Source organism: Chelonoidis abingdonii, chromosome 15, assembly GCF_003597395.2.
Source record: "Chelonoidis abingdonii isolate Lonesome George chromosome 15, CheloAbing_2.0, whole genome shotgun sequence".
Classification (NCBI taxonomy): domain Eukaryota; kingdom Metazoa; phylum Chordata; order Testudines; family Testudinidae; genus Chelonoidis; species Chelonoidis abingdonii.
Genome location: NC_133783.1, coordinates 4,003,635 through 4,016,361, shown reverse-complemented (window position 1 = coordinate 4,016,361; position 12,727 = coordinate 4,003,635). Strand labels below are relative to the sequence as shown.

The following is a 12,727-nucleotide window of genomic DNA, read 5'->3' as shown; positions in this document are numbered from 1 at the left end:
GGTGCCCCCAGATCATTAAGAGACATACATTCACTTGCTCATCATCTCAGGGTCTCTTTTTTTTGTTGCATGTCACTGGTGAATGACATGTTAAATGTAACCAGGCTGTCTCACCTACTGTATGTGGTAACCAAGCTGGTTGAAAAGTAGTCCCCCTGGATTCAAGGGTGACCAGTCAAAATTTTGAAAAGTCCTGGACCCAAACCAACAAGCCACTTAAACAGTTGACAGGGTCCAAGTCCTCACTTAATGATTTGATAACTGCTGCTGCATGAGTGGAATGCACTGAGTAACAGAAAATGTCAACCCAGCTGAGTCAAGCTATCTATTAATGTAAGAACAAATGGCATGTGACAAGGCCCAAGGGGCCTGAAGAGCAAACAAATAGTTTGTCCCTGTCCACTCTGAACCGAGTGGTATTCTTGACACAGGCCTCTAGACAAGTAGCATACTCAGCAAAGGGTCATTATCATTAGTGTCCCTGATCATATAAGAATCAGAGGCATCAGGAAGCTGAGTTTTCACTTGGTTACCAAGGAAAATTTCATAAGCCTTGAGGATTTTTCTTTATCCAAGATCCAGAAAAATACCCAGCCAAACAGTAAACTTGTTCAGAGACTGTCAAGCTCCAGCAAAGTGACATGGAAAAAGTCAACTTTTCTGCCGGGCTTCCAAAAACCTAGTGGGCCTGTTTATCTGATAAAAATAAATAGGAAAACATCCACAATCTATTTTAATGATAAGACGTATGTTAATCTAGGCATAGTATGGGCAGTGGCTGTACAACATCCCCATCACCGCTCCTCAGCGTCCGTCCCCCCGCTATGTCTACACAACATGCTAAGGGTGTGATTCCCCTGCTTACATACACATACCTGTGCTAGCTCTCATCCAGCTAGTGCAAGTATAAATAGCAGTGTAGCCATAGTAACATGAGTAATGGCAGCGGCAACATGGCTTAGCCGGGCTGAATACATACCCATGGTGAGTACAGTCTCACTGTGGCTAAGCTGTGCCTCTGCTGCTGCTGCGAGGGCTATAACGCTATTTATACTTGCACTCGCTTGATGAGAGCTAGCATGAGTATGTATGTGTGAGCAAGAGAATTGCACTCATAGCTTGTTGTGTAGACGTAACCTCTTACACACACACACTCTGTTTTACCAGTGCTATTCAGAGTTGACCTGCATTATTCCTGCCATTCCAGTTGAGATGCTTAGTTATTTGTGTCTGTACCATATAAAGCGGTAGTGGGGTTTTATGGGGACACCTGTCAATTAAGAACTAGTGAAATGAGTTTACTCATCTTTACCTTGTGACTTAAGTTAGATATGAATACCAGGTCTGCAGAGGTGAAAGCTTACTGTGTTAACCATAATAATGGCTTACATTGATATAATGCCTTTCATCTTTAAGAATCCCAAAGCACTTTATAAACTTTGCAAGTACTATAGTGTATGTGCAAGAATCACTTGACACTGCACTAATATGCAAGCCATCTCGAAGGTGCTACTCAGCAGTTGTTTAACAGCATAAACCAACTCCATGCAACCATTTAGGAATCCATTATATTAAAAGGTAGCAACAGTTGTAGTGTAGGTTTTAGGCTGTCCAATGACATTAAAACCTCCATGTTGTCTAGATCTGCTCTTAGCAAAGTTAAATGACAGTAGTTTAAATGGTAGGTAACAGTCTATTCTAGACCTCCAACTTTTGCTACAATTGGAGAACCTGCACTAATGATGTTTACAAACTGTGGGAATAGGAAAGTGTCAGATTTTACCCAGAGTTTTGTGACATCTTCCACAAATTTATCTGAATTTAGAGAAGGGCTTTCAGGAAGAATTAGGAGAGTCTGCAAGCAGAGAAAACAAGCAACTTCTTTTACAATGTACAGGCTAACCCTGACTATATTAAGGTCAAGGCAAAAGAATGTTGGAAGGAAAAGAGTAAATTCTTTAAATCACGTGAGCAGAAGGAAATTTTTTCTTTCACCAATGACTTGGAGAAAAATAAGTCTCTAAAAGTTGTGACTTTTACCTTGAGGTGTGAAACATATAATTCATTTAGGTGGAAAAGACTACCTCATCTTCTTAGCTGCTGGTTTATTTTTCACAGATTGCTTTTGTCATGTACTTTCCACCATCCCCAATTCCCCCCCACCCCTAAATTCTTAAATCCTAGGTGTGCAGCTTGATAGAATCTAAATGAAAAATGCTAAAAACTAAGGACACACTTTCTGGCCCCCACACGCTCTTATTTGATTTGCTTATATGCAAGAATGAGAACAAGTGACCATTTCAGAACTTTTCTGTGTGGGAATTTGAGGAGTATACTTTGAGCAGCTCTTTACATACCCAAGATGTTCCAGTTGGAAAATACGTTTACTCAGCAGATTCCTAAAAGAAGGTACTCTGTGTTTACACCAGGTTCCTTAGTAGTCATGATAAATTAACCCTTTGGAAAGGCTTCTTAAAGTACAATATTGCAGTATTAGGCAACAGAGATACTAGCAATATTTTAGATGGAGGTGGAGGAAATTCGTACTAGTTCTCAGAGGTAAACCTCAGCCAGAACATATATTACATGATCAACTACTTGTCCAATGGTGATCACATAACATTGGGTACCACCGGCTGTATTAGTTAAGTTCTTGCCATAGTAGTTTCAGGAGGATAGTGCAAGAAGAGTGGGACTATAGACTCCATTGGCAATGATCTTGAGTATGAAAAGAAAGAGATTCATTGAAAATATTCTGGTAGGTTTTCTTTCTGTTATTGTGCCATTTTTCCTCTAAAAACCTTCTTTCAGCTGTGCACTAAATCTGTAGAAATTCCATTGCTGATTAACTTGTGAAAGTAAAGGTCAGCTAAAGAGTGTCGTTAGTGTAACACACACATTGGCAACAAATTCTCATTACAACTTAATGCCATCCACACAGACTACAGAGGGTCATAGGCAATGGCTAATGGTGGCGGACAAATGTTGGGTGTATAAGTCACAAAACATTTGCTGAATTCCACCAGAGTGGCGTGACAACCTTCACAGCTAGTCCCAGCGAGCTGCAGTAGTCAGTGGAGTTTGCCTGTGACAAGCCGTCACTCTATCTTGGTAGAGCTTTATAGCACCAGTCAAAGCAGTCAGGGAAGATTGAAGTGACAGAGGCCCACTGAGTAAATAGTGAAACATGCAGCACATCATAAAATATTCAACCTGGGTGCAAAAGCTCTAAATGCTTTTTCAATTATTAGCACCTGCACTGGCTGCATACATCTAACACTAACAGCATGTTAATTGCCACCATTTGTTAGGGTGGTTGTAAAAGACATTTGAAAGGCAAGAGACATTTTGCAGTGCATGTTTGCTTGGCATTTTATCCTTCACAAACCCTCCCCTTCCTCCTTTTTTTTTTAAAAAAAAGTACATTCATGTATGAAAACTGAAAACCACTGGTAAAGGGCACAAGGTGGTTTCCAAACCTTTCAGTCTCTAGAGGGGACTGCCATTCATGTCGTCTTACCAAAATACAGGCCATCAGTTACCCAGGGAAAGATGTATTTCCAGACTTATGCATACCTAGTGAAGCTAAAAGGTCTGCTGCTGTTGGGAGAGTTTTGCCATTGATTCAGTATGGGTAGGGTTGTTCTCTAGATGAGACTAAAAAGGAGCTTCATCCATAGACAAAGATTTACATAGCACAGCTTCAGTCTCATCACTGTGATGGCCACCATAGGTTGTATAGTGCCCTTGTTCCTTCTGCCTAGCTGCTGTGGGAGATCCATCATGGATCCATGGGAGTCTATGGCCCTGATATAAAGAAGCATATGACAGATAGCAAGAGGTTTGACATGAAGGTGAGAAAATCCAGGGAAATACTGTTAATTAAAGAGACAGCAATTTTTCTTTTTTAAAATTATTTTTATTTCATTTCCACATTTATTCCAAAGTTGAAAACACCAATTGAATAGGTTTGGAGTGGTTATAAATGTCTACAACTAAAGCAGTACTCTTTAAAATATAATGCTGGCTCCCTTGCAACAGGGTTGCTGGAAAAGAGATTTGTGGTTTTGCTTTAGGCTGTTGTCTTCAAGGCATGCTTTTTTGGTTTGTTGCTGTAGCATGGCATTTAGTGTCATTTCCAAGTTTAATTGATGATAAGTGGCATTATATGCTCCGCAAAACCTTGAAAAGATTGTGTTTATTCTTCATTTTAAGTCATGCACACATAATTTTTGCCATAAGAACTAGAGAACCTATTTATAAACTGGAGACTATAGATGTGAGAAACTTGACTTTGTTGTTTTTCTAACATGCATTGTAGGTGCCTGTATTCTCAGTGCAGGACTGACCAAATCCCTTTGGTCATTGCTGGCATTAAAAGGCCAAATTCTTTGGACATCAAGTTTAAAACAGACCCTTTTAAATTGATAGATGATTTCCCCCACACGTAATGGGAATTTGTTAGTGCCTTTGTAAGCTGCTGACTTCACAGACTTGAGCAGCGCAATTGCCACAGCACTAATGCAAGGTTCTCCACACTAATCTTCTTTTGCGACTCCAAGCTTACGTTGGCACAGTCAGGTTTAAGGGTGACAGGATGGAAGTCTCCAAGAACACTCAATGTGTGACTTAGTAGCTAAGAACAATAATTGCAATGTTTTTGTAATGTGGGTTGTAATGGGAATTGGGTATTCAAACCCCACAGGTAGCTTTGAAAATCTCAGCTTGTGTGTGTCTGTCTGTAAAATGCCTTAATTAATTAGTATTTGTAAAGCAGGTTGAGATCCCCAGCTTAAAGGAGCTGTATATGTCCAAAGTAACAGTGGTAGTATTTAATTAATACATTATTTCATAAAGTTGTCATGGTCCAAAGAAAAATTAGTTCATACATCTAAATAGTTGGAACCCTATTCTGTACTTAAATGCATGTGCTCATGTCCAAGGGCAGAGTACGACCTGAGTTCTAAACAATTCTTGAACTACTATAGAAATCTTCAGGTAGCTTTATTTAGGACGAAGAGACAAATTATAAGAGATGAGAAATGGAAGTACACACCATTAGATACAGATTTCCAAATAGTAGGTATATCAGAAGCCATTGTTGTTAGAGTTTACCAAGATAACTTTTACTTTCTGCCAATTTCTGTTCTCACATGCAATTCCCATGAGAGTTGTACAATGGTATCAGCTGGCATATGTTAGCCATTTGTTAATAAATGGTAATATTAGACTTTAAGACAATTATACTCCATTTATTATATCTGTTTTTTTTTCCTATTGGGTCACTCATTATCACAGATTGAAAAGGTTAAATTAGAGAAACAAAGTACCTGATTGTGGTGTAAATAAGTGCATTTGTAGTTACAGAATTATACGCTCCCCTAAAACTTCATTAACACAGAGTTAAGATTGGCCAGAACTGCCTTGTGCCTCCCAGAATATTGAATGTACTTATACTTAAACCTGTGAAAACCATAAAACAGGAAGTTAAGATGCACACCAGCCCACCTCACAACCTTAACTTTGCCCCCAGGAGGTGGCAAGATCTTCAGGGGATATACTGTAGGTATGTTTCAGCCAGGGCAGCCCTAAAATACAGCAGACATGAGGAATGACTAAGTAAAATGAGTGGCAGTGAGGTGTGGGCCACAGAATCATATTCTTTCATTTGTCTGCATGTATTCCAATTGCCTTTCATTGTGTTAGGGATAGTGGCATTGACTTGGTGAAAGGATTACTTGGAGCTGGTCACCACCGCTCACATGACCATATGAGGAGAGGTGCAGGTGCACCCAGAAGTCATGAACCCCTTGTGGCTGGGCTGAGTTATATGAGTTGTGCACATAGACGAGCATGACGGTCTGTTCTTGATGTGAGGATTTGTAGCAATCTGGTAGCAATCATGATAATGCACTGGAGAGCAGAGGAAGTGCAGCTGATGTTCCTGAGAGAATCCTGGTTTTAAGAGTTGCATTTGATGTTTTGGAAGCAGGAACTGGTGGTCAACCTCAGCTCTTCAGTAACCAGGGTTGCGAATTTCCCTTGTTTTTTGAGGAGGTGATTGTAGTTAAGTGGCACCGATGGAGGGGCACATGGAGGCTTCCTGGGAACACCTCACTGCCATTCAACTACTAGCTTTGCCTTTCTCCTAACTCCTCCAGACCCTCTGTCTGGGAGGGAGGCTCCATACTCCATTTCACGGGCTAGGGTAGGGGAAGGAGCTCTGCAGAACCCTCCACATCATGAGAGATTTGCAAAGGAATTAAGTGGTTCATTCGTCTCCATGGGTTGTTTTCAGATGATTCGGAACACCCCATGGAGATTAATTCAACCTGACACAGTCGCTCTGAGAGTTGTGAACTGACCCATTCATCTCAATGGGTATTCTTCCCCCTGTTGTGGATTACTGGTTTTCAAGACAATCTCACTACGCACATGGCTTTAGAGTAATTTGAATATTAAAAGCAGCTCCTTAGTTGGGGAGAGGGCTGTATCTGATTACAAGTAAGTGATTCTTCACCGTGGCTAGAGCCCCCTAAGTGCTACAGTAATACAAACAATAAAAAATGGTATAATACCCAATCAGAGAGTGTAGCGGGGTAGTCACCCGCTCCTGCCCTGAAGGGCTTAAAACAGCCCTGGGAGAGGGCTGTGGTAGGGAAAGCTAGGCCGATTGGGGAAACAGCCTCAGCTGTGGCCATGCCCCAAACAGATCTAACTGGCCCTATAAAGGCTAGGGAAGCCAGCAGCAGAGGCAGTCTCTCTCTAGCTGTAGAGGGAGATGGACCTGGCTGCAGGGACCTGAGCAGAGTGCCTGAGTGGAGCAGGTCTGGGGAAAGGCAGAGGAGCTGGGGAGGCTCTAGCATGGAAATCCCCAGGCTGCGGCCTAGCAGAAGGCCAATGGGTACTGGAGGTTTCAGGGGGCAGCCCATGGGTGGGAAGAGGAAGCAGGTCCAAACCCTCCTTGCCAGTGATGAGCGGTTTATACTGGAGTCTGCCCTGGGAATGAGGGCTAGTTGGTGACTGGCAGTAGCCCATGACTGAGGCAAGGCAGGGATAGAGGGTTGGGGTTTCCCCTGGGTGGGGAGACCCTGAGACTGGGGGGGTATTGCCAGGGGGCAGTGCCCAAAGACAAAGGGCACCGGCTCGTGGGAGGGATATGGGGGCCAAGCGGCAGCGGGACACCGGCCTGCAGAGGGCACTCCAGAGCGCTGGTGAGCTAATTCCCATGGATGACCAGCAGGAGGTGCTGCAGGGATGAGTCCTGCACATTTACAGAGAGCAAAACCAAAACCACAACCACATGCCTTAATTGCCCAGTTACATCCGCAAATAGCAAAAGGCCTATTCTAAGTCAACAGCCTATTGGCTGAAATATATTTACATAAGGTTTTAATCAAACAATTATTAATAACAAATCCATAAAAATCCAAGACTGTTACCAGATAATTCACAAACAGAAAAAGGGGCTACGTTCCTCAGGTAAATTGTTTACTATGAGTAATTCATTTAGCTCTAGTTGTAAGTTTCTATCATGAACTCATATGAATGCTCTTGTACGCAGGAGCAGCGCCAGGGTTTCTGACGCCCTAGGCGGACGGCCGTTTCGCCGCCCCCCGCGGCTCCGGTGGAGCTGCCGCAGTCGTGCCAGCGGGCAGTCCACTGGTCTAAAGGCTCCGGTGGACCTGTCGCAGGCATGACTGCTGTAGGTCCGCCGGAGCCTTTAGACCAGCGCACCGTCCGCCGGAACGACTGCGGGAGCTCCACCGGAGCCGCCACAGCAGCAGACCATCCACCGGCATGACTGCGGTAGGTCCCCCGGAGCCATGTGCTGCCCCCCCCGGCAAAATAGCGCCCCCCAGAAATTCTGGCGCCCTAGGCCATTGCCTGGGTCACCTAAATGGTAGCGCCGGCCCTGCTTGTACGAGGCCAGGCCCTAGCTCAGCAAAGCACGTAAGTAAGCGCTGAACTGAAGGCATCTGCTTAAGTGGTTTACTGAATCAAGGCCTTCAAATTTTGAATAAAACTTACGAGGGCTATGTAGCCCCAGACCTGAAAGCAGAGAAGAAAAATTAATTGGAAAATAAAATGAAGTAATTTTTAGCAACCATTTTACTATTGTTTCTTAATAAGTATGAAGGGAAATGTATACATCACATCCTTAATGTACCTAATTATTTGAAAGAAACCATATTAAGTATGGGGGAAAGATTACATTAGTGACTTCTGCTTTTATGTCAGCGATGTGCTAGGAAGGGCTCATGGGGAATCACTTGTTAAAATTCCACAACGACTGTGAAGGAAGGCTTGGGAGATTTCCTAACCGATGATAAAGCTTCTCCCACTATGGACACTGTTAAACCATCTGCAATAGAGATGACTTATCATTGGAATTCATAAAAGTACTTCTGAAGACCCAATCCTTTGCCTTTGCAAAAGACACAGTGGAACCAAATGGCAGGAATCTTTGCCAAGCAGGGTGTTTCCTGGGCTGGTATTCACCCCACTCTACCCTCTTACCAATTACACAAGTTCTGCAGCTATTGATATATTTTATATTTCCATCTACAAAATCTCAGGATTGTTGTGCTCCTCTTGGAGAAAGTGCAGATTACAAAGCCCGTAATGAGATGCAAGATGGCTGGGGACAAAGCACCATGAATTGAGGGTATCATGCTGTGGTACAAACTTTCAGAAGAGATTAGATGAATCCACAGTCTGACCACCTTTAGGAAATTCTGCACAACATTCCTACTTGATACAGCTTTTACACCATAAGAAGAATGGCACTCACAGCATCAACCACCCCTTGCTAACCCCACATTCCTCCTCTCTCCTCTATCCCAAAAGTGAGACCCTACCCTCTCTATAACTTGAAAGGGAGCAGAGCCAGTCTCCATGAAGACCAGTAGGGACATCCCTGCTGCCAATCTGATTAATATGGAAGGCACTTCTCAGATATTATGGTGCTGAGTGACAGTACAAATCCATGCACGTGATTAATGTTTTTTCAGCTGAAGTTCACCAACTACACGTGTGTTTGCCGCATGGTGAACTGCGTCCCTCCTTGAGAGAGAGCATGAAAGTACTTTGTTAAACGGGTAACCAAATGAGTAGATTCTCCAGTCCTGATCACTCTCTCTGTGGGTCTGTGCTTGCGAAGTGAATAGGAATATTGCCATGGACTTCAGTGGGGGCACAATCAGGCAGTGTAAGCATTATGTGTTATTGTCACAGAGTGTGGGGGGTCTGGCCCTGTACCCCTCTTCCTGGGACTCACAGTGACTCTCAGCCAGCCAGTAACAAAGAAGGTTTATTGGACAACAGGAATGCAGGTTACAGCAGAGCTTGTGGGCACAGCCAGGAGCCCTCAATCTGGTCCTTCTGGGGGTTCAGGAACCTTAGTTCCCAGTTTGGGATTCCCTGAATTCCAACCACCCAGGCCAAAAGCGAAACTGAACTAACTCCCCTCCAGCCGGCCCCTCCCTTTTCCTTCCTTTGTCCGGCTTCCCGGGCAAAAGGTGCTGACACACCTCCCCCCCTACCTGTCTCAGGTTACAGGCTCAGATCCTGTCCCTCCCCTAAAGTCCTCCCCGGCTCTCTCATCCCCCACACAGACAGTCCCTACTCCATCACAGTTATCCCTGTTACGTAGGACTGATCGCTGCCAAAGTGAGTAAGTTTTATAGAAGCCACCTTCAGGCACCTATTTCTGAGCATGTTATCATAGTATCATATTATGCTGGTTATGCAATTCAGGGAGAGTTAACTTGTGCTTATACACTGTCAGAATTTTGCCTGTATAGACTATTCTAGAGGCAGAGCCTTACTATAGTCTGTTGGTTCAAAGAAATTAAAAGCCTGGCTAAATTTTCAAATATGGTCTTCTATGTAGAAGCTGTAAAATAATAATAATGTGTGTGCATCCATGTCCTGCACAAAACATGCAGTCATGTGCATGGACCAATATTTCTGAGCATATTTAGCTCATTTCTTTGGCATGACAGTGCAGGCTTTTTGTGTGCAACAAATATGCAGGCACTTTTTTCTTTTCTCAAGGGCACAACTTGGACAACTACATTTGAATATCTGGCCTTTGAGTAGGTGTCTTTTTTTCACATTACTAATTTCTTCCTCTGAAATGAAAACTCATTCCTGGAGCTTCATGACAGAAAGTTCTGTGCAAAAACGTGGGGAACATGTGGGCTTTCTTAGACAAAACTCTGTTCCCTGTTTGTTTTTATGTTCAGTTCCCTCTGTGTCTTGTAGAGGCTGTACTGATTCTAATGATGCCATATAATGCTATCATGAAGACTGCTCTTATTTAGCATCTTGTAGTGTCCTTGATAGCTCGCTCACCATCTTCCCTCAATAATTTTTTCAGTAAATAAATTGTGTGTGTGTGTGTGTGTGTGTTTGAGTATGCAAGTGCATACACAATTATATTTGTTGGAGGGCAGTTAATTAAAATCTCTCTTATTTGTGGCTCCTTTGAGAAGCCCTGGGTTTTAAAATCCTGCTGCAGAAACACTTAGATGGTTACCACAGATACAGTTGTCACAGAAAATGGACACTGTTGTTTAGTATTAAAATCATGTATTCCAAATGTGGGCATTTGTTAGTCAGTCTACTCTAAAATGACATACTGCTGAATCTTTAAAGGACTTCAGTTTGGGAAAGCAAAATATGATTGGGCAAATTGCTAAAATATTTAAAGTGCAGCCTGTTAAAGCTTTTACTGTGAAGAGCATCACGTCAGAAGTTGTATGTGGTAAAAGCAAGTAATTGGCTTTCCATACTTCTGCCAGTCAGTCAGCATGGAGCTCTGTTCCGATCCCTTCTACTTCATTGCAGATGCTAATAGCAACTCTTTTGATATTATTTTTTGGAGGGATGGAATCGGGAAGAAAGAACATTTATGAACATGAATGTGACAAACCATTTTAAAATCAACTGAAAAGCTTATTGAAAATCTTCCAGGCCCCAACCCAACATTTAAAAACATTTTTTCTTATTTTATTAGCCTTTTTCCCCTAAGACAGGTGTGTTGAAAACATCTGTTTAAACGTAAATAAATTTCATTTGACTTTTATCCCTGTTTGGATATAGCTCTTGGGATATTTTCCCATCCATAATTCATAATATTTTCCACTTACATTATCTGTGACTTGTCTTTTTTTCCCTAGGCATGACCCCTTGTTAATTCCCGGCAATGAGCAGATTGACAACATGGATGCCAGTGTGAAAAAATATGACTCCACGGGGATGTTTCATTGGTGTCCAGGAAAGGACATTGAAAAGGTCATATTGGTGGGTACCGTAAAAGAATGTCTTACAAAGTTCCATCCAAAGAGAGCCCATTTAGACAATAGGAATGTGAGATGTTTCATGGGTTAACATAGTTATCTATATCATTTAAAAAACCATTGGTATGAATTCAGAAATGCAATATGGATGGATTTTGAGCCATTATTCTGGCAAACCCTGATGGGTATACTAGCCTATAACCCTACATACTTCACTGAAAATTGGCCCCAAATCCTGACACTACATTTTCCTATGGGTTAATGGGACTACTTAGAAGCTGAAAATTATACATGTGCTTCAGATCTTTGTAGGATCAGCACTATGGTGACCATTCACCATGTACCAGTCATCTCTTTGAAACAAGGTGCTAATGCATTAATCCTTATTAGTCAATGGGAATTTCCCCCTATTTAAATGTATCACTTGGTTTCAACATGTTAAAGCACTCAAACAAGCCTGAGTAAATGGTACTACTATTCTACCCATAGTGTACTGGGTCTAATGTGTATTCATTTCATTTGTTAAAGTGGGAGGGCCATCAAACTGACTCATGTAATTAAAAATAATAAGGCCTATCACAATCTGTTACATTCAGTGAAAGTTTGTGCTGTTTGTGTTCATGTACTCATACCTAAGAGTAAGAAGTAACTAACTCCAGATCTCAAACACAAAACTGATGATATATGAAATGAGTTCCCTGGTGAATCTTCACTTTGTCGCAGTTTATAAAGCTTTTCTTGAGATCACTGTCTTTGTTTTCCCCATGCTATTGCATAGTGTAACCAATAATGGTGACAGCCCTGGTTTATTCTAACGATCAGAGCATAAAAGGTTGTTTCCCATGCTCCTCAGGGGTTGCTATAATAACCATGACATTGTTTGGAACTGCAATATTGGCATTTAAACAGTCAATAAACTAGTCAATTCCAGTGACTAAATTGTTAGCCAGAGTTTGGTCTGAACATTTTAAATTAATATTCATTCCAGGGTGTTCAGTAGACTGTCAGGGGCAACCTTACTGTCCATTACTTCATAACACAGAAGGATCACTATACATTGCGTTATAACAGAGGGAGACAGAGAGCAGCTGTAATATTTTAAATATTTTTAACAGATCAGTCAAGGATGACCTTAAAATGTTCTTCTACTGTGAAAAGTGTTTCTATACAAATGATATTGTGGGGTTTCCTCATTTATCATTTCTTGTTGACCCCATATCAGTTTTTCTCTGCAAGTAAATAGATGTGAGTTTTTCCCCAATAACTGTCTGTTCTTCTTCGAGTGCTTGCTCATATCTATTCCAGTAGGTGTACGCGCTGCGCGTGCACGTTCGTCGGAGAACTTTTACCCTAGCAACTCCAGCGGGCCGGCAGGCCGCCCCCTAGAGTGGCGCCGCCATGGCGGGTGATATATACCCCTG

General features: G+C 42.3%; 1 protein-coding gene across 17 annotated transcripts in view; it reads left to right on the top strand.

The window, feature by feature from the left end:
* Window positions 1-12,727, top strand: part of KCNMA1 (potassium calcium-activated channel subfamily M alpha 1) — a 902,086-nt gene that overhangs the window by 804,229 nt on the left and 85,130 nt on the right. For all 17 annotated transcript variants that reach the window (XM_075072755.1, XM_075072754.1, XM_075072751.1 and 14 more), the window contains one exon: window positions 11,187-11,310. In XM_075072755.1, coding sequence (XP_074928856.1) covers window positions 11,187-11,310 — 124 coding nt within the window. The remainder of the gene's footprint in view (window positions 1-11,186; window positions 11,311-12,727) is intronic.